This window comes from Lithobates pipiens, unplaced genomic scaffold (genome assembly GCF_037356315.1).
Source record: "Lithobates pipiens isolate NorthernLeopardFrog02 unplaced genomic scaffold, aLitPip1_a1.2 Scaffold_25, whole genome shotgun sequence".
NCBI classification, from domain to species: Eukaryota; Metazoa; Chordata; class Amphibia; order Anura; family Ranidae; genus Lithobates; species Lithobates pipiens.
In genome coordinates, this window is record NW_027507787.1 from 239,422,280 (window position 1) to 239,449,822 (window position 27,543).

Consider the following 27,543-nt stretch of genomic DNA (forward strand, 5'->3'; position numbering starts at 1 on the left):
AGAGCCACACTGCCCAGCACCACCAGAGAGAGAGCCACGCTGCACAGCGCCACCAGAGAGAGAGCCACGCTGCCTAGCACCACCAGAAAGAGAGCCACGCTACCCAGCGACACCAGAGAGAGAGAGACACACTGACCAGCACCACCAGAAAGAGCCACGCTGCCCACACCACCAAAAAGAGAGCCACGCTACCCTGCGTCACCAGAGAGAACCATTCTACCCTGCGAAACCAGAGAGAGCCACACTGCCCAGTGCCGCCAGAGAGAGAAAGACTGAGCCACTACCAGAGTATGGACATGATACACTACTGACCAGATTCACCCCCGGGGAACCCAGAGGGAGCGATTGTCCAGCTGGAGGGGTCACTGCTGTCGTTTTTCTGGGTCTCATAAGAGGGCCTGTTGGCCATTATCCATTACTTATCCTAGGGACTGTACTATGTCTGCAGTCTCTGACCATGATAATGTAATAATGATATTATCGACATTAAACCCAGTACTATTGGTTGGTTTCGGTGAGGTCCGCTGGGCCTTTTGGCTGGTGGACTTGAGTGTGCCTTGCCCTTGTCATGAGCCTTTCACCCCAGGAGGCTGGGGAGGGGTCCTCCCTCTTTGGGAGAGCCCCCCCCACCTAGTACCTTTTGGCTAGCTAAACTTGAATGTGTCATACCCTCGTCAGGAGTCCTGCACCCCAGGAGGCCAAGGAGGGGTCCTTACTCTTTGGGAGGGGACCATACGACTCTCCCTGGTGCACATCTTTGTGTTGGTGTTCACATGTACTTTTTTGGTTGACTTTGGTGTTTTTGTTTTTGCTCACTGCACCGCAGGGCTATCAAAAAAAATTGGAAAGTTCAACAAAAAGAAGGCTTCACTCCCAGAAATGCTCAGTTTTCTAGATGGCGTTCCTGAATTCCACAGCAAAGCCTCCTCAGAAGATTCATGGCTTGTCTTTGCTGAGGGTGACAGGAGTAACGACTGCTCTAGGAAATAACATTAACTTTAAGTGAGGTCAGTTTGTGGTCAGATTGTATAAACCAAATTGTTCACACCTGCTGTCAGCTCGGATGTTCGTCTCCACGGCGGATCTTTAAGTGGCCTTCGCGGCTCTCATAACCACTCGCACGGCATATGCGTTACCTATGATAAACCTGGCACCGTTCAAATATGCAGACCCCCCAGATCCAGGACTGTGTACATAAGACTTCCTTGGATTTATGATGCCAGTAAACTGCCTGCTTAGTAGAATGTAAACAAGTGCGCCGTCACCTCCGCGTCTGTTTTCCAGCAGATCCTAGCGGGAGCCCAGTAATGCCCCCCCAAAATCCCAGTCCAGACTCATAAAGTCCATTTCATATGGAGACACAAATCTAAAGAAAAGCTGAGCGGGCGGTGTGGCGAGTTTCCTCTTTTTGTCTGCTCATTGCGCGTTGCTGGGGCTGAGACGGCGGCTTTAAAGCTCGCGCTTAAAGGAATGAAATTGGGGACTTGGAACTTCACAAAAATCTGCCCCATAGCAAAATGTTGTATGCCCCCCCCCCCCCCCCCCATAAAAAAAAATTAACTAATGCCATTGAACAACAGATTACCACACCCATGTGGCACAGTACCCAGGCAACAGCTTATATTCATTTCGAACAACAGTATATGCAGTATACCGTATGCAGCCCCCTCAGTACAGACACCCCCTACCTCAGTGCAGACCCCCCAGCAGTACAGACACCCCTCAGTACAGACACCCCCTACCTCAGTGCAGACCCCCCAGCAGTAAACACACCCCTCTTAGTACAGACACCCCCTACCTCAGTGCAGACCCCCCAGCAGTACAGACACCCCTCTGTACAGACACTCCCTACCTCAGTGCAGACCCCCCAGCAGTACAGACACCCCTCAGTACAGACACCCCCTACCTCAGTGCAGACCCCCCAGCAGTAAACACACCCCTCTTAGTACAGACACCCCCTACCTCAGTGCAGACCCCCCAGCAGTACAGACACCCCTCAGTACAGACACCCCCTACCTCAGTGCAGACCCCCCAGCAGTAAATACACCCCTCTTAGTACAGACACCCCCTACCTCAGTGCAGACCCCCAGCAGTACAGACACCTCCCTCAGTGCAGGACCCCCCCCCCCAGCAGTACAGACCCCCCAGCAGTGCAGATACCCCCCTCAGTGCAGACCCCCACCCAAGTGCAGACCCCCCTTAGTGCAGACAGCCATCAGTGCAGACACCCCCCTTAGTACAGACACCCACCCATTACAGAGCCCCCCTCAGTGCAGGAGTACAAATACCTCCCAATGCAGACACCTCCCCAGGCCAGACTACCCCCTCAGTACAGACCCCTCCAGTGCAGACCACCCCCAGCACTGCAGACACCCTCCTCAGTGCAGACCCCCTCAGTAGTGCTGACCCCCCCCCCCACATACCTCAGAACAGCGCAGATACACAGTGCAGCATGTGTGTCCCTCGAGCGCAGGCTCCTCCTCCTCTGTGGATGTAAACAGAGAGGAGGGGAGGCGGCTCCGTCCGTGCAGCTGAGGGACACAGCGGCACGAGGTACTACAGGGAGCAGTGTTAGCAGTGCGGGCACCCAAGCGTGTCACCCCTCTGGCGGGTGTCACCCGGAGCGGCCAGCACCCGCCTAGTAACACCACTCACCAGGCCCCAACTTGGCTGCGGGCCCCATAGCGCCCGCGTGGGTTACTATGGTGGTAGTTCCGCCACTGGATGGTATTACGCACACAGGATGCAGAGCAGAGTAGGTCCCACCAGTAGAAGTCTTCCCATAGATCTACCTAATGCCGCGTACACACGACCGGACTTTTCGAGGGACTGGGTCCGACAGTCTTTCCGACGGACATTCGCCGGGAGTTCCGACGGACTTTCCGAATGAACGGGCTCGGCCACACACAATCACACCAAAGTCCGACGGAATCGTAGGTGATGACGTACGACCGGACTAGAATAAGGAAGGTCATAGCCAGTAGCCAATCGCTGCCCTAGCATCGGTTTTTGTCCGTCGGACCAGCATACACACGAACGGATTTCTCGGTCCGGTGGAAAAATGTAAAACATGTTCTATTTCTAAAGCCTGCCGGATTTTTGCCAAGCAAAGGTCCAATGGAGCTCCACACACGATCAAATTGTTCCGACGGACTCGTTCCGTCAGACCTTTGCTGTTTCAAAAAGTCCGGCCGTGTGTACGCGGCATAAGAGTCAGTTATTCTACGCAGAGATCAGATAGCTCACGTGTGGTGGAGATGCTCTGCTTGTAGGCAGGTGCAGTCTACTTTCTCCACGGTAGGTTGCCCTCAACCGCAAATGGAGGGGAAGTCAGGAGGAACTCGGTTCCTCTATGGTTCCTTGGGTCACTGGGGGAGCTATCTGATTGAATGCTACCACCCTATGTGACTCTGGCAGTCATCTTGGGTCAAGCAGAATTTATTTAAGACCTTGCCTCCCAGGCTCCACGCTTATTTTGCATGTGGCTAGTGTAGGGGCAGGTCTGGACCAGTTTGGGTCCAGACTAGCCAGGCTTAATTCCGCCCATTGAGACAGATGGTTGTTGGTGCACGCAAGACCTCTTGTTATTCTCTTCGCTGCAACATACTGTGAGTGCGCCCGGTCGGGGTATCTTCCTGCTGGGTAGTTGTGCTTTGTTGGACTTCAATGCAGTTCTATTTCTGTAATTGGACTCTCAACTCCAGCAGCACTGCAGATGGAGGGGAAGGCAGGAGGAACATGGTTCCTCTATGGTTCACTGGGTCAGCTATCCGAATTGATGTTGCTGCCCCATGTGACTCTGGCGGCCATCTTGGGTAAAGCAGAATATATTTAAGCCCCTGGCTCCCAGGCTTGGAGATCATTTTGCGGTAGTGTAGGGGCAGGTCACCCATCTGTCAGGGACAGTAGTAAGCGGCAGTTAGAGGTTCCAGATGAGTATGGAAAGAGCAAGGACACAACACACCCTTCCTTAGATCTCCCCGATTGGGTCCAGACTGGTCTGAACCCAAACTCTTTGAGACCACTCCTTGTGACAGACGCTGTCGGTGCACGCGAGACCTCCTGTTATACTCTTCGCTGCAACATCCTGTAAGTGCGCCCGGTCTTCCCATCGGGTAGTTGTGCTTTGTTGGACTTTGTTAACATTTAGCCTGTGTGCAGTCTGCAGTGATTTCCAGTAGAGTGTGGGTGACGGCTTCAGTACAAGTTCAACACTAGAATCTGTAAACTGTTTCCGTTCCTCACTGCACTCATATCTTTACTGCAAATCAGTTAGGATAGGACTCATGAACAGCAATATGGAAGCCTCTAGTTAAGTTTAACCAGGGGTATTTTTTCGGCGGAAATGCGGGGGAATGCAGTTCCAGCATCTCCAGCACTGAATGTATGTAATGGCAATGGGTGCTGGAGTGGTGGAGGGTTTATTGATGCTGACTGGTGGAGAATCTATTGTTGCAGGGGGTCTATTATTCCTGGTGGGGGTCTATTGTTTCTGGGGGTTCTTATGTAGCTGGAGGTCAATTGTTGCTGGGAGTGATCTACTGTTGAGGGAAGGGGCTACTGTTGGTGGCTCCTGGAGATTCTATTTATGCTAGCTGCTGGGAGATCTGTCGTTGCTGGGGTGGATCTATTGTTGCTGGGGTGGATCTATTGTTGCCGAGGTTGATCTATTGTTGCTGGGGTGGATCTATTGTGGCTGGGGTGCATCTATTGTGGCTGGGGTGCATCTATTGTGGCTGGGGTGCATCTATTGTAGCTGGGGTGCATATATTGTAGCTGGGGTGCATCTATTGTAGCTGGGGTGCATATATTGTAGCTGGGGTGCATCTATTGTAGCTGGGGTGCATATATTGTAGCTGGGGTGCATCTATTGTAGCTGGGGTGCATCTATTGTGGCTGGGGTGAATCTATTGTGGCTGGGGTGAATCTATTGTGGCTGGGGTGCATCTATTGTGGCTGGGGTGCATCTATTGTGGCTGGGGTGCATCTATTGTGGCTGGGGTGCATCTATTGGCTGGGGTGCATCTATTGTGGCTGGGGTGCATCTATTGGGGCTGGGGTGCATCTATTGGGGCTGGGGTGCATCTATTGTTGCTGGAGTAGATCTGTTAGTGCTGGGGTGGATCAATTGTTGCTGAGGGGATCTAATGTTTCTGGGGGTGTCTACTGTATTGTTCCTGGCTGCAGAGGATCTACTCGATTGCTTTTCTTGTTAACATTAACACATTCCATACAAATTACTTAGCACTACAAAATTATACTTGGTTCTGTATTCTCTTAAAGGGGCAGTACAGGGGGGGGTAGAACCAAGGGACAGGTGTTCGGCAGTGGGTAGGGGGTGGGCACAATGGAGGACAAGGGGTAGAGGGGAGGACCAATTCTCTGAGAAAAAAAGCCCTGAAGTGAACTCAGCTCAGTGTATCCAGAGGGATCCTGATGTCGCGAACTGAAATATTCATTTCATAGATCTCTTTGTTACACGACCATTTCAAATCAGGATTTTAAGAACATAAAGCATAAAACTTCCAAATCTGTTTAAATGGTTTGGAAATGTTGGGCCGTTCTGGACTCTTCTTTTTAATTGCCGTAGAGATGGATGGCACAGCAAATAAATGAATTATTGTTTGATCTGAGGAAGCTTTTGTGAAACACATCAAGTAGAAGTCTGCCCCCTATAGATCACTGAATGTATTTGTAAGCAGGCGATAGTACCCCCTTTAGAAAGACCCCCTCCTCTGGGTGTTTTTGTAGGTGGAGTCAGCGTTCTCGTGCTGAAGGCCCTTAGTAAGGAGGCTCACAGAGGCATAAATGGGAAGCTGGCTGGACTTTCGGAGTTACCCCAACTCTGAAAGTCCAGCCAGCTTCCCATTTATGCCTCCGTGAGCCTCAACTGATGTGTTCTGCACTATCATTCAGAAAATGTGAAGCTGGGAAGCTGTTGCGCCAGGCTGGTAATCATGATGTTCTTCAGTAAGTGGTTGGAAAGCTGATGGTGTAGACCAGTGATTCTCAACTAGGGTTCCTCCCAAGGTTGCTAGGGGTTCCTTCAGCATTGGGCAATTTCTGCCTCTCAGATAAGTTCCCACCGACACCATTGATCTTTTTAGCTCTCTGTAAGTAGGTAATTCTTCCCAATGACCACAAGTGTAAGGACCATTCTTCCCAATGACCACAAGTGTAAGAACCATTCTTCCCAATGACCACAAGTGTAAGGACCATTCTTCCTACTGACCACAAGTGTGAGGACCATTCTTCCCAATGACCACAAGTGTGAGGACCATTCTTCCCAATGACCACAAGTGTGAGGACCATTCTTCCCAATGATCACAAGTGTGAGGACCATTCTTCCCAATGACCACAAGTGTGAGGACCATTCTTCTCACTGACCACAAGTGTAAGGACCATTCTTCCCAATGACCACAAGTGTAAGGACCATTCTTCCCAATGACCACAAGTGTAAGGACCATTCTTCCCAATGACCACAAGTGTAAGGACCATTCTTCCCAATGACCACAAGTGTGAGGACCATTCTTCCCACTGACCACAAGTGTGAGGACCATTCTTCCCACTGACCACAAGTGTGAGGACCATTCTTCCCACTGACCACAAGTGTGAGGACCATTCTTCCCAATGACCACAAGTGTGAGGACCATTCTTCCCAATGACCACAAGTGTGAGGACCATTCTTCCCAATGACCACAAGTGTGAGGACCATTCTTCCCAATGACCACAAGTGTAAGGACCATTCTTCCCAATGACCACAAGTGTAGGGACCATTCTTCCCAATGACCACAAGTGTGAGGACCATTCTTCCCAATGACCACAAGTGTGAGGACCATTCTTCCCAAAGACCACAAATGTGAGGACCATTCTTCCCAATGACCACAAGTGTGAGGACCATTCTTCCCAATGACCACAAGTGTGAGGACCATTCTTCCCACTGACCACAAGTGTAAGGACCATTCTTCCCAATGACCACAAGTGTGAGGACCATTCTTCCCAATGACCACAAGTGTGAGGACCATTCTTCCCACTGACCTCAAGTGTGAGGACCATTCTTCCCAATGACCACAAGTGTAAGGACCATTCTTCCCAATGACCACAAGTGTAAGGACCATTCTTCCCACTGATCATCACACTAATGTATCATCAGTTGTAGACATCTAATTTTTATCAGGGGGTTCCCCAAGACCGGAGAACTATTTCAAGGGTTCCTCTGTGTTGAAAAGGTTGAGAAAGGCTGTTGTAGACATTCTTTTATTCCTGGTTGTGGGCCTCGGGCCAAGGGTAGGTGAGTAAAACATGGTGGAGCGTCTCCCTTTACAGGTTTGTGCAGACCCCAACCCAGCAAGAAGAGGGGAGGTGCCCCCTAGCCATCATGGCGTAGTAAGCTGGCAGTGAATTTGGGCTGCCAACATATTGACCAGAGGAGGTTTGTCTGAACACAATCTATGCTAAAAGCCTGAGAGATAAAAGGCGAAGGGGGAAAGGTTGTACAGAGATGAATATTTTGTGCAGCATCTTCCTTATGGACTTAAACAATGTAAGAATTTACTGATTGTATATCTCTTAATCATACCTGAGAGCATTAAAACATTAACTTAACTTTAAAGACAAGTAAAAGGTTTAAAGTGGTTGTAAAGGCTGAAGGTTTTTTACCTTAATATATTCTCTACATTAAGGTAAAAAACCTTCTGTGATAAGGATCTCCTCTGGCTCCCCTTATACCAGGGGTCTCAAACTGGTGGCCTTCCAGCTGTTGAGAAACTACAAGTCCCATCATGCCTCTGCCTGGGGGAGTCATGCTTGTAACTGTCAGCCATGCAATGCCTCATGGGACTTGTAGTTTCGCAAACAGCTGGAGGGCCGCCAGTTTTGAGACCCCTGCCTTATACTTTCCTGAGCCAAATTCGATCCAGCACCGTGCACGAGAGCAGTGGCTCTCTCAGCTCTCTCCCACCTCATTGGCTCAGATACAGCAGCAGGAGACATTGGCTTCCAGTGCTGTCAATCACAGCCAGTGAGCAAGGGGGCGGGACTGAGCCACGCTCTGTGTAGGAGCGAGCCTGCACGAGTGCCCCTATAGGAAACAGCTTGCTATGGGGGGTACTCGGCAGTGGGGAGGAGGCAGGAGCACTGGAAATGGGATCTAAGAAGAGGAGGATCGGGGCTGCTCTGTGCAAAATCATTACACCGAGCAGATAAATATAACCTGTTTGTTGTTTTTGTTTTGTTTGTTTTTTTAAATATGGCTTTACAATCACTTTAAATATTTATAAGCACCTTATAAATACTGTTTTAAAACTGTTGTTTTCCCTGTATAATAATCTGTGGGTATTGGTTGGTTAAATAGCTCACTGGGCTTAGATCTTGTTGTGGAGATATCAGCATTGGGTGGGTATTGGTGGTTTTGATCATTCATTGGGCCCGGATATTGTTGTGGAGATATCAACATTGGGTGGGTATTGATTGGTTAGATCGCTCACTGGGCCTAGATCTTGTTGTGTAGATATCAGCATTGAGTGGGTATTGCTGGGTTGGGGCCCTCATTGGGCCTATATGTTGTTGGGTAGATATCAGCATTGGGTGGGTATTGCTGGGACATGGTGCTCAGACTCACCCATCAACCCAATATAGTCTAAGATCTCTGTTTTACACAATTGTTACTACATACATTTGTTGTTTCTTATGTATTTATCGGCATTGTCATTCTTTTCCTGCACCCCTTTGGGGCTGATTTACTAAAAGAAAATGGGCTGGTGGGTCTGTTTGCTCATTGGGCTTAGATCTAGTTATGGAGATATCATAATTGGGTGGGTATTGGTGGTTTGGATCATTCAATGGGCCTAGATCTTGTTGTGTAGATATCAGCATTGAGTGGGTATTGCTGGGATGGGGCGCTCACTGGACCTAGATCTTGTTGTGGAGATATCAGCGTTGGATGGGTATTGCTGGGTTTGGTCCCTCATTGGGCCTATATCTTGTTGGGTAGATATCAGCATTTTGTGGGTATTGCTGGGTTGGATCATTCACTGGGCCTAGATCTTGTTGTGGAGATATTAGCATTGATTGGGTATTGGTAGGTTGGGTCGCTCATTGGACCTGTATTTTGTTGTGGAGATATCAGCATTTGGTGGGTATTGGTTGGTTAAATAGCTCACTGGGCTTACCAGTTATGGAGATATCATAATTGGGTGGGTATTGCTGGGTTGGATCATTCCCTGGGCCTAGATCTTGTTGTGGAGATATCATCATTAGGTGGGTATTGGTGGGTTGGGTCATTTATTGAGCATAGATCTTGTTGTGGAGATATCAGCATTGGGTGGGTATTGCTGGGTTGAGGTGCTCACTGGGCCTAGATCTTGTTTTGGAGATATCAGCATTGGGTGAGTATTGGTGATTTGGATCATTCATTGGGCCTGGATCTTGTTGTGGATATATCAGCATTAGGTGGGTATTGGTTGTTTTGATCATTCATTGGGCCCGGATATTGTTGTGGAGCCCTGACCAATCCCCAACCTGGATTAGCAGGGGGCATATCTTGTTGGGTAGAGATCAACATGGGGGGGGGGGGGGGTTATTGGTGGGTTGGGTCGCTCACTGGGCCTAGATCTTTTTGTGGAGATATCAGCATTGGGTGGGTATTGGTTGGTTAGATCGCTCACTGGGCCTTGATCTTTTAGTGTAGATATCAGCATTGGGTGGGTATTGGTGGGTTGGATCATTCATTGGGCCTAGATCTTGTGGAGATATCAGAATTGGATGGGTATTGGTGGGTTGGGTCACTCGTTGGGCCTAGATCTTGTGCAGATATCAGCATTGCATGGATACTAGTGGGTTGAATCACTACTGTACATCACAGTCCTCAACACAGTGCCCCTTACATCAGGATCCCTATCACAGTCCCCCCTACATAAGAGCTCCCATCAGTGGCCCTTATTACATAATGGTCCCCTCTTACATCAGGGTCCCCATCATATTCTTCCCTTAGATCAGGGTCCCCATCACAGTCTTCCCTGCATCCCCAATCAGAATGCTCCCCTTAAATCAGAATTCCGATCAGAGTCCCCCTTATATTATAATTCCCATCACAGTCCCTCTTACATCAGTGCCCCTATCAGAGTCTCTTATTACATAAAGGTCCATTTTGAGTCCCCTCTTACATCAGGGTCCCCATCAGATTCTCCCCTTACTTCAGGGTACCCATCATAGGCGTGCACACAGGGTGTGCCAGGTGTTATAATAAAAAAATAATCTCTGCCATACTGACACCAATCTCTGCCCTACTGACACCAATCTCTGCCCTACTGACACCATCCACTGCTCTACACCGTCCACTGCTCTACTGACACCAACCTCACACCTTCCACTGCCCTACTGACACTTTCCACTGCCCTACTGACACCATCCACTGCCCTACTGACACCATCCCCTCCCCTACTGACACCATCCACTGCCCTACTGACACCGTCCTCTGCCCTACTGACACCATCCACTCCCCTACTGACACCGTCCACTGCTCTACTGACACCATCCACTCCCCTACTGACACCATCCACTCCCCTACTGACACCATCCACTGCCCTACTGACACCATCCCCTCCCCTACTGACACCATCCACTGCCCTACTGACACCGTCCTCTGCCCTACTGACACCATCCACTCCCCTACTGACACCGTCCACTGCTCTACTGACACCATCCACTTCCCTTCTGACACCATCCACTCCCCTACTGACACCATCCACTCCCCTACTGACACTGCCCTACTGACACCATCCACTGCCCTACTGACACCGTCCACTGCTCTACTGACACTGTCCACTGCCCTACTGACACCGTCCACTGCCCTACTGACACCGTCCACTGCCCTACTGACACCATCCACTCCCCTACTGACACCATCCACTGCCCTACTGACACCGTCCACTCCCCTACTGACACCGTCCACTGCCCTACTGACACCGTCCACTGCCCTACTGACACCATCCACTGCCCTACCAACACCATCCACTGCCCTACTGACACCGTCCTCTGCCCTACTGACACCGTCCACTGCCTTACTGACACCTTCCACTGCCCTATGGACCCATTAATAATGACACTAATAATTAATGACACTGCTCTACTGACATTGTCTACTGCTCTACTTCCATATATACTGTGTATGTGTATATATATGTGTGTATATATATGTGTGTATATATATATGTGTGTATACATCTATATATATATATATATATATATATATATATATATATATATATATACACACATACACACAGTATAAAATATAATATATATACACACACACACAAACACGGGTGTGTTTGAGCTTTGGGGTGTACACCCTAATGCAATAGGCTGCGCACACCTATGGTCCCCATCATAGTCCCTTCTTACATATGGGTCTCCATGAAAATTCCTCCTTACATCAGAGTCCCCAACACAGCACCCCTTACATTAGGGTCCCCAGAAGTTATGCCAGAGGACCAATCAGAGCCCACCATTATGTCAGACCCCATGAGAATGCTTGTAGGGGAAACCTTCGCTTGAGACAGGAGGAAAGGGAGGGGGAGGAAGAGGGGGAAGGGGGAGTTTGGATATAAGATATGGAGACCATAGGCTGACTGGTGTGAGTGACCTTAGCTTGCAGTGGGCTGGATTTGGCCCAGGGGGGCCATGCCTGGTCTATAAAATCACTTTTGTAACGTGTTATGTAGGTGATACTGCCAGTGAAGATTTCATTATTGGAGTCTTGCTAGCGATAAGACACCATCACAGGATAAAACCAGCAATGGCGCACAAACCAAACATGAGTTTTGTAGGAAGGTCGAATGTTGAGCGCGGTGTGTGCCGGATCACCGTCAATGTGCCGCCTGTCCACAGACACGGCCCTCTAAGCCCTTGTACACACGGTCGGAGATTCCGGCGGAATGTGTCCGGTCGGACCGTTTTGTCGGATATTCCGACTGTGTGTGGTCTCCATCGGACTGTTGAGTATCCGATGGGACCAAATTTTCCAACTTGTTGGTAAAATTTTCCGACAAAATTGCTCCGATCATGTGTAGAGAATTCCGATCGGACAAAGTGCCACGCATGCTCAGATCAAATTCCAACACCAAAGCTATTGGCTACTAGCCTGAACGTAGTCCCTGTCGTAACGAAATAACGTCATCACGTTCCGAACAATCGGATTTCCCGACACCTTTGTCCGACCGTGTGTATGCAACAGTTTCGGACAAAATCCGTCGGACAAAATCAGACGGACAGAATCCGACGGATTTGGTTGTCGGAATCTCTGACCGTGTGTACAAGGGCTTAGACTTGAGGAAGAATATTAGAAAAACGAATACAATTCAGTTGCCATCACGGGCCTGCATCGCCCCCCCCGTCACCTCCCGCGTTCAGATGGAGGCGTTGTAGCCGGCAGTCTCTGGCAGCCATATTGTTTAACCGGTTCCGGACCAGCGCACGCCGATGTACGTCGACAGAATGACACAGGCAGGCATATTGGCGTACAGGTACGTCCAATCTTCAATGCCGCCCTGCCATCGGGAGCGCGCCCCCGTGAGTCCGGTCGTGGGACCCGCGGACTCGATCGCCGCGGGCATACCCGCGATCGTCTCACGGGACGGCTGAATGGAGGAAATGCAGTGTAAACAGCCTTTCCCCGTTCTGCCTAGCAACTAGTGACGCTGATCTCTGCTCCATGTGATTGGAGCAGAGATCAGTGTTCACTAAATGAAAGCCCAACCCCCCCACAGTTAGCAACACACCCCTAGGAACACTTAACCCCTACACTGCCACCCCCTGGTTAACCCCTTCACTGCCAGTGTCATTTACACAGGAATCACTGCATTTGTATAGCACTGATTGCTGTATAAATGACAATGGTCCCAAAAATGTGTCAAAAATGTCCGGTGTGTCCGCCACAATAAAAAACGCTGATCGCCGCCATTACTAGTAAAAAAAGAATAATAAAAATTATTAATAAAAATGCTATAAAACAATCCCTATTTTGTAAACGCTATAACTTTTGCGCAAACCAATCAATAATCGCTTATTGCGATTTTTTTTTAACAAAAATATGTAGAAGAATACGTATCGGCCTAAACTGAGGGAAAAAAATGTTTTTTTATATATTTTTGGGGGATATTTATTATAACAAAAAGTAAAAAATAATGCGTTTTTTTCAAAATTGTCGCTCTATTTTTGTTTATAGCGCAAAAAATAAAAAACCGCAGAGGTGATCAAATACCACCAAAAGAAAGCTCTATTTGTGGGGGGGAAAAAAAGGACGTCAATTTTGTTTGGAAGCCACGTCGCCACGACCGCGCAATTGTCAGTTAAAGCGTCGCAGTGCCGAATCGCCAAAAATGGTCTGGTCTTTGACCAGCAAAATGGTCCCGGGGGGGTGAAAGTGGTTAATAAGTTACCGGAGCGTATTAAAAAGAAGAAGCTGTAAAATTGCCGAGCGTTCCTCGAAGCCGCAAGCTTTTTTTTTACAGTTTTCAATTCTACCCCTCGACCCTCTTAAAGAGCGAAGAGCGGGAAAGAGGAGGACGAAATGCTGAGTGTGTCAGTCCTGGCTTAGATTAATGTCCGGAGATTTCCTTTCTTGGTCCAGACACCGGGATACAAACCCAAACAATCGACTCTTCTGTAAAGATTGCTCGAAAATCGAGATTCCAACATTTCCAAACAAATGGTCTTAATCTTCAAGAGGTTTGGACATGTTTGGATTTTCGTGTTTAAACACTTTTACCAGCTATGGTAACATGATCCTTTTATTGTAGAAAACACTTATCCGTCGCTCGCAGAATATCCGAAGGAGCCGGCGTGAGAGTGAGGAGTGAGGAGCTGCGGGCCGCGGCTTCAACGCCGCAACATTCACTGAGATACAATCGTCTTATAACCTCATTCCTCTCATTGCTCAACACAAACATCTCACACCTTCAAAGGCAAAAAAAACGTTTCATTTTAGTTATAGATAAAGAAGTCCTGTTTACTTTTATCACTGTTATCACTGATAGTTCAAGTGAAAGTATACATAAAAGGCGTAAAAGTAAAAAATAAAAATAAAAAAGGAAAAATGTAAAAATAAAAAAGGAAACACTAAGTAAAAGCATTTTTTTTTTCAAGGTTATCCGACTTGCAATGCGACTTGTGTGCTGAGAATCTTGAAGGGGAACCCCCGACAAAATTTTGCATGAGCCCCCCCCCCACACAAAATCCATACCAGACCCTTATCTAAGAACGCAGCACGGAAGGTCAGGAAAGGGGGGGGGGGAACCAGCGAGCGCCCCCCCCCCCCTTCCTGGACCATCCCAGGCCACATGCCCTCAACATGGGGGGTGGGTGCTTTGGGGCAGAGGAGGGCCCCTGCGCCCTCCTCCCCCACCCTAAAGCACCTTGTCCCCTATGTTGATGGGGAACAAGGGCCTCTTCCCGACGACCCTTGCCCGGTGGTTGTCGGGGTCTGCGGGCGGGGACTTATCGTGATCTGGAAGCCCCCTTTAACAAGGGGCCCCCCCCCTAGATCATGGCCTCCTATCCTAGGTGAATGAGTGTGAGGTACGTCGTACCCCCACCCATTCACCTAAATAAAACGTGTCAAAAATAAACAAACTACACAGTTTTTTAATGGGTCTTCTCCCCTCTCCGGTTCTTCTCCCCTCTCTCCGCTATCTTCTGCTCTTTTTCTGGGTCTTTTCCCCTCTCTGGTTCTTCTCTGCTATCTTCTGCTCTTTTGCTGGGTCTTCTCTCTCTCCACTATTGTCTGCTCTTTTTCTGGGTCTTCTCCCCTCTCTGGTTCTTCTCCCCTCTCTCCACTATCTTCTTCTCTTTTGCTGGGTCTTCTCCCCTCTCTGGTTCTTCTCCCCTCTCTGGTTCTTCTCCCCTCTCTCCACTATCTTCTGCTCTTTTTCTGGGTCTTCTCCCCTCTCCAGTTCTTCTCCCCTCTCTCCGCTATCTTCTGCTCTTTTGCTGGGTCTTCTCCCCTCTCTGGTTCTTCTCCCCTCTCTCCGCTATTGTCTGCTCTTTTTCTGGGTCTTCTCCCCTCTCTGGTTCTTCTCCCCTCTCTCCGCTATCTTCTGCTCTTTTGCTGGGTCTTCTCCCCTCTCCGGTTCTTCTCCGCTATCCTCTGCTCTTTTGCTGGGTCTTCTCTCTCTCCACTATCGTCTGCTGTTTTGCTGGGTCTTCTCCCCTCTCCGGTTCTTATCCCTTCTCTCCGCTATCTTCTGCTCTTTTGCTGGGTCTTCTCCCCTCTCTGGTTCTTCTCCCCTCTCTCTCTGCTATCGTCTGCTCTTTTTCTGGGTCTTCTCCCCTCTCTGGTTCTTCTCCCCTCTCTCCGCTATCTTCTGCTCTTTTGCTGGGTCTTCTCCCCTCTCCGGTTCTTCTCCGCTATCTTCTGCTCTTTTGCTGGGTCTTCTCTCTCTCCACTATCGTCTGCTGTTTTGCTGGGTCTTCTCCCCTCTCCGGTTCTTATCCCCTCTCTCCACTATCTTCTGCTCTTTTGCTGGGTCTTCTCCCCTCTCCGGTTCTTCTCCCCTCTCTCCGCTATCTTCTGCTCTTTTTCCGGGTCTTTTCCCCTCTCCGGTTCTTCTCTGCTATCTTCTGCTCTTTTGCTGGGTCTTCTCTCTCTCCACTATCTTCTGCTCTTTTTCTGGGTCTTCTCCCCTCTCTGGTTCTTCTCCACTATCTTCTGCTCTTTTGCTGGGTCTTCTCCCCTCTCCAGTTCTTCTCCCCTCTCTCAGCTATCTTCTGCTCTTTTTCCGGGTCTTTTCCCCTCTCCGGTTCTTCTCTGCTATCTTCTGCTCTTTTGCTGGGTCTTCTCTCTCTCCACTATCGTCTGCTCTTTTTCTGGTTCTTCTCCCCTCTCTCCACTATCGTCTGGTCTTTTTCTGGGTCTTCTCCCCTCTCCAGTTCTTCTCCCCTCTCTGGTTCTTCTCCCCTCTCTGGTTCTTCTCCCCTCTCTCCGCTATCTTCTGCTCTTTTGCTGGGTCTTTTCCCCTCTCCAGTTCTTCTCCCCTCTCTCAGCTATCTTCTGCTCTTTTTCCGGGTCTTTTCCCCTCTCCGGTTCTTCTCTGCTATCTTCTGCTCTTTTGCTGGGTCTTCTCTCTCTCCACTATCGTCTGCTCTTTTTCTGGGTCTTCTCCCCTCTCTGGTTCTTCTCCCCTCTCTCCACTATCGTCTGGTCTTTTTCTGGGTCTTCTCCCCTCTCCAGTTCTTCTCCCCTCTCTGGGTCTTCTCCCCTCTCCAGTTCTTCTCCCCTCTCTGGTTCTTCTCCCCTCTCTCCACTATCGTCTGCTCTTTTTCTGGGTCTTCTCCCCTCTCTGGTTCTTCTCCCCTCTCTCCACTATCATCTGCTCTTTTTCTGGGTCTTCTCCCCTCTCTGGTTCTTCTCCCCTCTCTCCGCTATCTTCTGCTCTTTTGCTGGGTCTTCTCTCTCTCCACTATTGTCTGCTCTTTTGCTGGGTCTTCTCCCCTCTCCGGTTCTTCTCCCTTCTCTCCACTATCTTCTGCTCTTTTGCTGGGTCTTCTCCCCTCTTTTTTTTCCTGCCGTCGGTACTATCTTTGCAGCTCATCCGTGGGCATGTAGCCTAAAGGCTCTTTTAGTTTTGGATGGAGCGGAGAGCGTCAGATTTGTATCACTGCCTCTGTCCCCATTAGGGGGATCCACCCTCTCTATTCGTCCTGTTTACTTTTATCACTGAAAGTTCAAGTGAAAGTATACATAAAAAGGTATAAAAGTAAAGTAAAAAATAAAGTTAAAAAATAAAGAAGGAAAAAAAAAATAAAAAAAAATAAAAGTAAAAATAAAAAAGTAAACACTATGTAAAGGCATTTTTTTTCGTTTAGGTAAAAATCATAAGGGAATAAAAAAAAAAAAAAGGTAGAAAAGAAAAAAAGGAAAAACTAATAAAAAATAAAGGCTTAGTTTTGGATGGAGCGGAGATAGATTAGACCCCCCTCAGATTTGTATCACTGCCTCTGTCCCCATTAGGGGGATCCACCCTCTCTATTCGTCCTGTTTACTTTTATCACTGAAAGTTCAAGTAAAACTATAAGTAAAAAGTATAAAAGTAAAGTAAAAAATAAAAAAAAATAAAAAGAAGAAAAATAAATAAAAAAGATAAAACTATAAGGAAAGGGTTTTTTTTTAGTTTTAGATGAAAAAAGTAAAACTATAAGTAAAAGTAAAAGGCTTTTTTTTAGTTTTAGATGAAGAGGAGATGGATTAGACCCCCAGTCAGGTTTTCAGGATTCCCCATTAGGGAGATTTCGTTAGCACTGAAAGTTCAAGTAAAAGTATAAGCAAAAAGTATAAAAGTAAAGTAAAAAAAAAAAAAAAAAAAAAAGAACATCAATAAATAAATAAATGAAGTAAAAGTAACCGTTTTTTAGTTTTGGATGAAGAGGAGAGGGATTAGAACCCCTGTTCGTTTTTTTTTTTTTTGCTGTCTGTGTCCCCATCAGGGACATTCACCATCCCTATTTGTCCTGTTTGCTGTTATTACTGAGAATGAAAATAAAAGTATAAGTAAAAATGTATAAAAGTAAAGTAAAAAATAAAAATAAGGAAAAATAAAGGCTTTTAAGTTTTGGATGGAGCGGGGTGGAGATGGATTAGACCCCCTGTCAGTTTTTATTTCTGCCTGTGTCCCCATTAGGGAAATTCCCCCTCTCTATTTGTCCTGTTTCCTGTTATCACTGAAAGTTCAAGTAAAACTATAAGCAAAAAGTATAAAAGTAAAGTAAAAAAAAAAAGAAATAAAAAAAGGTAAAACTATAGGTAAAAGTAAAAGGCTTTTTTTTTTTAGTTTTAGATGAAGAGGAGAGGGATTAGACCCCCAGTCAGGTTTTATTCCCCATTAGGGAGATTCACCCTCTCTATTTGTCCTGTTTACTGTTATCACTGAAAGTTCAAGTAAAAGTATAAGCAAAAAGTATAAAAGTAAAGTAAAAAAAAAAAGGAGAACATCAATAAATAAATAAATGAAAACCTATAAGGAAAAGTAAAGGCTTTTCAGTTTTGGATGGAGCGGGGTGGAGATGGATTAGACCCCCTGTCAGTTTTTATTTCTGCATGTGTCCCCATTAGGGAAATTCCCCCTCTCTATTTGTCCTGTTTCCTGTTATCACTGAATGTTCAAGTAAAACTATAAGCAAAAAGTATAAAAGTAAAGTAAAAAAAAAAAGAAATAAAAAAAGGTAAAACTATAGGTAAAAGTAAAAGGCTTGTTTTTTTAGTTTTAGATGAAGAGGAGAGGGATTAGACCCCCAGTCAGGTTTTATTCCCCATTAGGGAGATTCACCCTCTCTATTTGTCCTGTTTACTGTTATCACTGAAAGTTCAAGTAAAAATATAAGCAAAAAGTATAAAAGTAATGTTAAAAAAAAGGAGAACATTAATAAATAAATAAATGAAAACCTATAAGTAAAAGTTAAGTTTTTTTTAGTTTTAGGATGAAGAGGAGAGGGATTAGAACCCCTGTTAGTTGTTTTTTTTTTTGCTGTCTGTGTCCCCATCAGGGACATTCACCATCTCTATTCGTCCTGTTTGCTGTTATTACTGAGAATGAAAGTAAAAGCATAAGTATAAAAGTAAAGTAAAACAAAAAAAAAGTTAAAATAAGGATTAGACCCCCAGTCAGGTTTTATTCCCCATTAGGGAGCTTTCGTTATCACTGAAAGTTCAAGTAAAAGTATAAGCAAAAAGTATAAAAGTAAAGTAAAAAAAAAAAAGAGAACATCAATAAATAAATAAATGAAAACCTTTAAGTAAAAGTAAAGGCTTTTCAGTTTTGGATGGAGCGGTGTGGAGATGGCTTAGACCCCCTGTCAGTTTTTTATTTCTGCATGTGTCCCCCATTAGGGAAATTCCCCCTCTCTATTTGTCCTGTTTGCTGTTATCACTGAAAGTTCAAGTAAAAATATAAGCAAAAAAGTAAAGTAAAAAAATAAAAAAAAAATAAAAAGGAGAACATTAATAAATAAATAAATAAATGAAAACCTATACGTAAAAGTAAAGGCTTTTTTAGTATTAGGATGAGGAGAGGGGTTAGAACCCCTGTTAGTTTTTTTTTTTTTTGCTGTCTAACAGGGGTTCTAACCCCTCTCCTCATCCTAATACTAAAAAAGCCTTTACTTTTACGTATAGGTTTTCATTTATTTATTTATTTATTAATGTTCTCCTTTTTATTTTTTTTTACTTTACTTTTATACTCTTTGCTTATATTTTTACTTGAACTTTCAGTGATAACAGGAAACAGGACGAATAGAGATGGTGAATGTCCCTGATGGGGACACAGGCAGCAAAAAAAAAAAAAAAACTGTGTCCCCATCAGGGACATTCACCATCTCTATTCGTCCTGTTTCCTGTTATCACTGAAAGTTCAAGTAAAAATATAAGCAAAAAAGTAAAGTAAAAAAAAAAAAAAAAAAAAAAAAAAAGGAGAACATTAATAAATGAATAAAAGAAAACCTATACGTAAAAGTAAAGGCTTTTTTAGTATTAGGATGAGGAGAGGGGTTAGAACCCCTGTTAGTTTTTTTTTTTTTTGCTGTCTAACAGGGGTTCTAACCCCTCTCCTCATCCTAATACTAAAAAAGCCTTTACTTTTACTTATAGGTTTTCTTTTATTTATTTATTAATGTTCTCCTTTTTTTTTACTTTACTTTTATACTTTTTGCTTATATTTTTACTTTAACTTTCAGTGATAACAGGAAGCAGGACGAATAGAGATGGTGAATGTCCCTGATGGGGACACAGACAGCAAAAAAAAAAAAACTGTGTCCCCATCAGGGACATTCACCCTCTCTATTCGTCCTGTTTCCTGTTATCACTGAAAGTTCAAGTAAAAATATAAGCAAAAAGTATAAAAGTAAAGTAAAAAAAAAGGAGAACATTAATAAATAAATAAAAGAAAACCTATACGTAAAAGTAAAGGCTTTTTTAGTATTAGGATAAGGAGAGGGGTTAGAACCCCTGTTAGACAGCAAAAAAAAAAAGTAAAAAAAGTAAAAGTAAAGTAAAAAAAATAAAAAAATAAAAAGGAGAACATTAATAAATAAATAAATGAAAACCTATAAGTAAATGGAAAAGAGGAGAGGGATTAGAACCCCTGTCAGTTTTTATTGCTGTCTGTGTCCCCATTAGGGAGGCTGCTGCTCCTCACACCAATTACAATTTTACAATTTTTTTTTCTTTTTAAAATTTTAGACTTTTTCACTTTTTCTTCCGTTTTGATTTTAATTCCTGAAATCCAAATTCTGACTACTAGGATTGATTCGGATGGGATTTTTAGATTCCCTGGATTGAGTTCCCTGATCTCTGGGTTCTCTGGGATCTCTATATGTCATGCCCCTCCCCCATCTCACAATACCCGCATCTCTCGGGTACAACTCCTGCAACTAAAACAAAACCATTTTTTGGTTAAAGTCTGGATCCTGTTCTGCGAGGGAACCGGAGTTGGGCTTTAAGCATCTGACAGGTGAAGTAGATCATCAGTTCAGCGTTGATCGAAATGATATATATTACTATTATCAGAAGAAAAAAAAAGAAAAAAATCAAACACGAAAAGGGGAGAACACAACATATATTTTGGTGCCATCCAGCTGCGCCAGCTCCCCCTTGTGTTGACTTGCTGGAACTGCAATCCTGCACATCACACAGATGGAGGCCCTTTAACCACTTCAGCCCCGGACCAATTTGCAGCCAAAGGACCCAGGCCCCTTTTTTGTGATTCGGCACTGCGTCGCTTTAACTGACAATTTGCGTGGTCGTGCGACGTGGCTCCCAAACAAAATCTGCGTCCTTTTTTCCCCACAAATAGAGATTTCTTTTGGTGGTATGTGATCACCTCTGCGGTTTTTATTTTTTTGCGCTATAAACAAAAATAGAGCGACAATTTTGAAAAAAATTCAATATTTTTTAATTTTTGCTATAATAAATATCCCCCAAAAAATATATAAAAAAACATTTTTTTCCCTCAGTTTAGACCGATACGTATTCTTCTACATATTTTTGGTAAAAAAAAAAAAAAACGCAATAAGCGATTATTGATTGGTTTGCGCAAAAGTTATAGCATTTGCAAAATAGGGGATAGTTTTATAGCATTTTTTATTAATTTTTTTTTTTTTTTTACTAGTAATGGCGGCGATCAGCGATTTTTTATTGTGACTGCGACATTATGGCGGACACATTGGACATTGGACGATCGGTGACAGCCACACAGGAAAGCACGGGGGAGTGGTTTGTTTACACAGCTCTGTGACACCAGCAGCGATCGTGTTGCACTGGTTCCGCGGCCGCGGTAACGGAGCTCAGGACCGGGTCGGGAGTGCGCTCTGCCGGCTGCGCGCTCCCGACCCATGGCTGGGCACTTAGGAAGCAACGTACAGGTACGTGATTGTGCCCAGCCGCGCCATTCTGCCGACGTACATCGGCGTGAGGCGGTCCTTAAGTGGTTAAATGACGACTCCGCCATGATTGTCACTAGAGCTGCATGATTCTTTTTTTTTTTTTTTTGTTTAAAATGACGTAAAATCGTTCACATTATACAAAAATAAACGCAACTTTTCTGGTTAGTTTTTTTTTTTTGCCCCCAAAAATTGCCCCAAATTGCCCCAAAAAATTGCATTTGAAGGATCGCTGCGCAAATACAGTGTGACATAAAATATTACAACAACCACCATTTTATTCTCTAGGGTGTCTACTAAAAGAATGGGCGGTAAACTGTTTCCCGAAATTTTGCTGGTGATCTTCCACCCCAGGCGTTATGGGTTCCGCCTCTCTCAATATCACATCGCTGCGAGGGCCCAAAAGGGTTCGACCTCTTCCGATCTGCAACTGGACACTAACCAATCTTCCACCCCCGCCCCCCCCCCCCCCCCCGCGAAACAGGATTGGGTAGAAAACCTGCAATCCTTCTTGAATCTGAGGCGTCTGTAAGCATTGTAGCAGTCATAGGGAAGAGACAATTAGTGACGTCAGACGCCAAGCCACGCCCCCTACTGTTAAAAAATAAATAAACAAAACACTTAACACCCTACATTGCCCCCTAGTGGTTAACCCCATTCACTGCCAGTGACATTTTTACAGTACTCAGTGCATTTTTAATTGCACTGATTGCTGTATAAATGCCAGTGGTCCCAAAAATTGTGTCAAAATTGTCCAACGTGTCCGCCATAATGTCGCAGCCACAATAAAAAAAAATTGCTGACCATTAATAGTAAAAAAATAAAAAATTCTTAATAAAAATGCCATAAAACTATCCCCTATTTTGTAGACGCTATAACTTTTGCGCAAACCAATCAATAAGCGCATATTGCGATTTTTTTTTTTATACCAAAAATATGTAGAAGAATACATATCGGCCTAAATTGAGGGAAAAAAATGTTTTTTTTATATATATTTTTGGGGGATATTTATTATAGTAAAAAGTAAAAAATAATGCATTTTTTTTTCAAAATTGTCGCTCTATTTTTGTTTATGGCGCAAAAAAATAAAAACCGCAGAGGCGATCAAATACCACCAAAAGAAAGCTCTATTTGTGGGGAAAAAAAAGGATGTCAATTTTGTTTGGGAGCCACGTCGCACGACCGCGCAATTGTCAGTTAAAGCGACGCAGTGCCGAACCACACTTTTAAGGACACCTGAAAACTTACCACTACCTTAAAGTGGGGTGCCCCTATAACAGGGAAGAGACGAAAAAAATTAAAAGTCAGCAGCTACAAATACTGCAGCTGCTGACTTTTAATAAATCAGACACTTACCTGTCCCGGGGTCCAGCGATGTGGGGGAACGAAGCCCCCCGCTCGTTCCCCTGCTCCGCTCGGCGGCGCCGGCATTCTTACTGTGGGCACCCAGTGAAGCCACAGCCGGGCACCCACTGCGCATGCGCAAGCGGCGCTGCGGGTGCCGTGATATGCAGCGCAGTCATCTGGGACCTGTCACGTATCCCAGATGACTGACTGCGCCAAGGGCAAGTGACGTCAGGTGCCCCCGGGCACTGAAGGAGGCAGACTACGAGGGACACCCTAGCAACAGGCATTTAGAGGTAAGTTAAAAAAAAAATTCTAATTATTTTTTTCTTTAAATTTTTTTTTTTTAATTTTCATCATTTTTTTTTTTTTTTGGGGGGGGGGGACACCACTTTAAGTATTGAGGGTCTTACATAAGTGGTGGCTGACTCATGGTAGTAGAGAAAAGGGGGCGGCCAGCAGAAAAACAGAGATAGCTGAAAAGAGAAACAGAAGAATGGAGATTGCCAGTAATCTTCTAACATGAAAGCCTGAACACTACAACAAAGCAAACAGCTTACAGAAAACATTCCTACCAGCAGATGGCGACACAGAAGGTTGCTGAGACTGGGTCCGGGAACAAACTTCACAGTCTGGAGACGGTCAGGAAGCTGTATATTGCCCATCCCACAGCAGCCCACTGACACTCTTTTTGCCCTTGTACACACGGGCCGGACATTCCGACCACAAAATCCATCGGATTTTTTCCGACGGATTTTGGCCGAAACTTGCGTGGCATACACACGCGGTCGCACAAAGTTGACGGAAAATCCGATCGTTCTGAACGAGGTGATGTCAAACACGACTATAAACTAGGGTGACTAGACATCCCAGGTTTCCGGGGACAGTCCCCTGGATTGAGGACACTGTCCCCGGACCAAGTCTGTCCCCGGATTGAGGACACTGTCCCCGGACCAAGTCTGTCCCCGGATTGAGGACACTGTCCCCGGACCAAGTCTGTCCCCGGATTGAAGACACTTTCCCTGGACCAAGTCTGTCCCCGGATTGAGGACACTGTCCGCGGACCAAGTCTGTCCTCGGATTGAGGATGCCCGGACCAAGTCTGTCCCCAGATTGAGGACACTGTTCCCGGACCAAGTCTGTCCCCAGATTGAGGACACTGTCCCCGGACCAAGTCTGTCCCTGGATTGAGGACACTGTCCCCGGAGCAAGTCTGTCCCTGGATTGAGGACACTGTCCCCGGACCAAGTCTGTCCCTGGATTGAGGACACTGTCCCCGGAGCAAGTCTGTCCCCGGATTGAGGACACTATTCCCGGACCAAGTCTGTCCCCAGATTGAGGACACTGTCCCCGGACCAAGTCTGTCCCTGGATTGAGGACACTGTCCCCGGACCAAGTCTGTCCCTGGATTGAGGACACTGTCCCCGGAGCAAGTCTGTCCCTGGATTGAGGACACTATTCCCGGACCAAGTCTGTCCCCAGATTGAGGACACTGTCCCCGGACCAAGTCTGTCCCTGGATTGAGGACACTGTCCCCGGACCAAGTCTGTCCCCGGATTGAGGACACTGTTCCCGGAGCAAGTCTGTCCCCGGATTGAGGACACTGTCCCCGGACCAAGTCTGTCCCCGGTTTTGTCCCCGGATTGGATTTGAACAGGGGCTGTGGCAATTTCAAAGACAGTCAGTGCAGAATTGAAAAAAAAAAAATTCTGAATTACAGACCCCCACTCTCCCCCCCGCCATTCCTACTAGCTTAGGGAAGTGTATTTTTTTCCATTATCTGTGCCCCTTTCTGATGATCATGTGCTGGTCGGAGCGGAGGGAATGTTTCTTCAGTTTCGGGCACATGCCCATCCAGCTCCGCTCACATGTTCTTCTGCCTTGGCTCAAATCCTGGCCAGCTGCCGGCCTGCTTATCTCTTTGCCTTCCCTGGCAGAGTGATCTTCCTCCGCTCCCCACCCAGTAGCAGCCGGGGGGCCCGGAGAGTGAGACTCGACAGGCTGTGAGGCAGGCGGCGGCGATGGGCAGAGAGCGCTGATTGCCGCCATTACTAGTAAAAAAAAAATATATGTCCCCGGATTTCATTTTAAAAATCTGGTCACCTTACTATAAAACGGGTCGGTAGCCAATAGCTTTCATCTCTTAGATTATTCTGCGCATGCGCGGCACTTTGTCCGTCGGTGTTGTCTACACGCGATTGGAACGATCGTATTTTGTTGTCGGAAAATTTTAGATGCTACTCTCCAACTTTGTGTGTCGGAAAATCAGATGGAAAAACTCAGATGGAGCCCAGCACGTGGTCGGATTTTCTGACCACGCGATCCCGATCGCACATTTTCCGTCTGAAAAAATCCAACCGCGTGAACAGGGCGTTAGGCAATCCAGGGACAGGCAGAACCCGCCTCCCAGACTCCTGTTGTTTATGGGCAAAACGAATTGCTTTGCCCAGAATCAAAATGGCACCCAGAGCTTCTGTCGGCCAGTGCTCATGTGCAGACCGGGCGCAGACCGGGCGCAGCCCTATGATATCATCGGGAGCGCCCTAGGCTGGTAAATATGGGCGCCGGATGGCTGCCCCACGCCTACAGGGATACCCTGTGACACCTACTGCACGGTGTGGCCTGCTCCTCACTCACCCGGAACCTACCTAAAGCCAAAAAAGAAGGGAGAAAAGCAGGAACTGAATAAAACAGGTAAAGTCATAGCCTAACGGACAAGGATGTCCCTAGAAAAGGAAAGAACAGGCTGCCCCCCCCCCAAGCTCCGCAACCAAGTCATGCTGAATGGCAGATTTCGTTCCCAAAGAGGAAAGACTGCAGGGACCAGCGGCGGACTGACAACTCATGGGGCCCCCGGGCAATAGGAGATTATGGGGCCCCCTGGGCAATAGGAGATTATAGGCCCCCGGGCAATAGGAAAAGATTATGGGCCCCTCGGGCAATAGAAGATTATGGGGGCCCGGGCAATAGGAGAAGATTATGGGCCCCCCCGGGCAATAGGAGAAGATTATGGGCCCACCGGGCAATAGGAGAAGATTATGGGCCCCTGGGCAATAGGAGAAGATTATGGGCCCCCCGGGCAATAGGAGATTATGGGGCCCCCGGGCAATAGATTATGGGGCCACATAGTATACACACACACACACACATACATACAGTATACACACCCAGTGCTGCCAGACAGAATTGCCACCCACTTAGCCAGCAGGCAGCCTGTGCAAAGTAGATTCATGGGCGCCAGACACCCAGGGGTGGACTGACAACTCATGGGTCCCCCGGGCAATAGGAGATTATGGGGCCCCCGGGCAATAGGAGAAGATTATGGGGCCCCCGGGCAATAGGAGATTATGTGGACCCCAGGCAATAGATTATGGGGCCACACAGTATACATGCACCTACAGTATACACACACAGACACACAGAATACACACACTGAAAAGGTACTGGAGAGGCGGGGCAGCTATAATCTTGGGATTTTTAAAAAAACACAGATTTTTACATACTGCCCCTGGTTTTATTGAGGCTGGCAACCCTAATGTGGCCCCCTAGAGGCATGGGGCCCTCGGGCAGTGCCCGAATGGTCAGTCCCCCCTTGGCAGAGACCCATCAAGACCACACAGACGAGGGTCACTCAGGCTTATTAGCGCGATGTTAGCAGCCCAGGCGCTGAGACGACGCACTGGGAGAGGCTTGAACACAGCCGGGTACTGCTCAGCGGCAGGGTGGGGGGCATGAAATTCCTTACTTCATCACTGGTGCATGGAGGTATGAGGGAAAAAAAGAAGAATAGGGTAGCGGCTAACCGTCCCTTCATTCATTCTATTCACTGGTCCTGAGGGAGTGGTCAAGAGGCGGAGCTCTATCACTAGTGTGTTGCCATGTTGGCCTCAGGAAAATGATTTTAACTTGAAACTAACAAATGTCAGAAAAAGGTTTGGTGTTTAAGCGGTTAAACTTTTTTTTTTTCACTTACACACAAAGTCTATTCCATTGACAAATTGTTACAATGTTTCTACTTAAGTTCAACTGATAAAGAATGTTGTGATTCTCGGCAGACTGCCCCCCGGGTTTTCTCTTCCTTTGTTTTGGTGGCTTCAGAAGAGCCGAGAGAATTCTTTGCATAGAAAGAATTGTGAAACACTTTAATCGAGATCGCGATAACGATTCTTGACCATTAATTGTGCAGCTGTAATTGTCACCGTTCCGTGTTGGTGATTTGTAAGTGTGATTTGTGACGTGTCCTGTATACAGATCCCGATATTAACAATGACGATATGTGTGTCTCTATGGCAGGTCAGTACATCTGAATGGACAGTCCCTGGTGATGGTGGACGACGGGACCCTCCCGGACTTCAAACCCAGACAGCTGCGGCCCGGGCGCACCATCGCCATCCCTCCTCTCAGCATTGGCTTCTATGTGGTGAAGAATGTGAACGCCGTGGCTTGTCGGTATCGGTAGTTCCTGTCTGTGCCACGAAAAGCTACAACCAAATATGAGGTCCAACGGCCGAACCGTCCGCTATACAATGTTCCCGGCCTGAAATATCTCCCAGACAGGTTTACTGAAAACTGCCACTTCCGAATCCGCCCAACATGTGGCTGGGAGAATACACAGGTCCGTCCCACATATACATCCCCCACAACATCACACAATACACAGGTCCGTCCCACATATACATCCCCCACAACATCACACAATACACAGGTCCATCCCACATATACACCCCCCACAACATCACACAATACACAGGTCCGTCCCACATATACATCCCC

At 46.6% G+C, this 27,543-nt stretch overlaps 1 protein-coding gene across 1 annotated transcript in view; it reads left to right on the top strand.

Moving 5' to 3' along the window:
• HPSE2 (heparanase 2 (inactive)) overlaps window positions 1-27,325 on the top strand; it is a 417,517-nt gene extending 390,192 nt beyond the window's left edge. Inside the window, exon 10 of the mRNA XM_077453819.1 lies at window positions 27,064-27,325. Within this exon, the coding sequence (XP_077309945.1) occupies window positions 27,064-27,229 (166 nt within the window). The 3' untranslated portion in view covers window positions 27,230-27,325. The remainder of the gene's footprint in view (window positions 1-27,063) is intronic.
• Window positions 27,326-27,543: the final 218 nt, after the last annotated feature.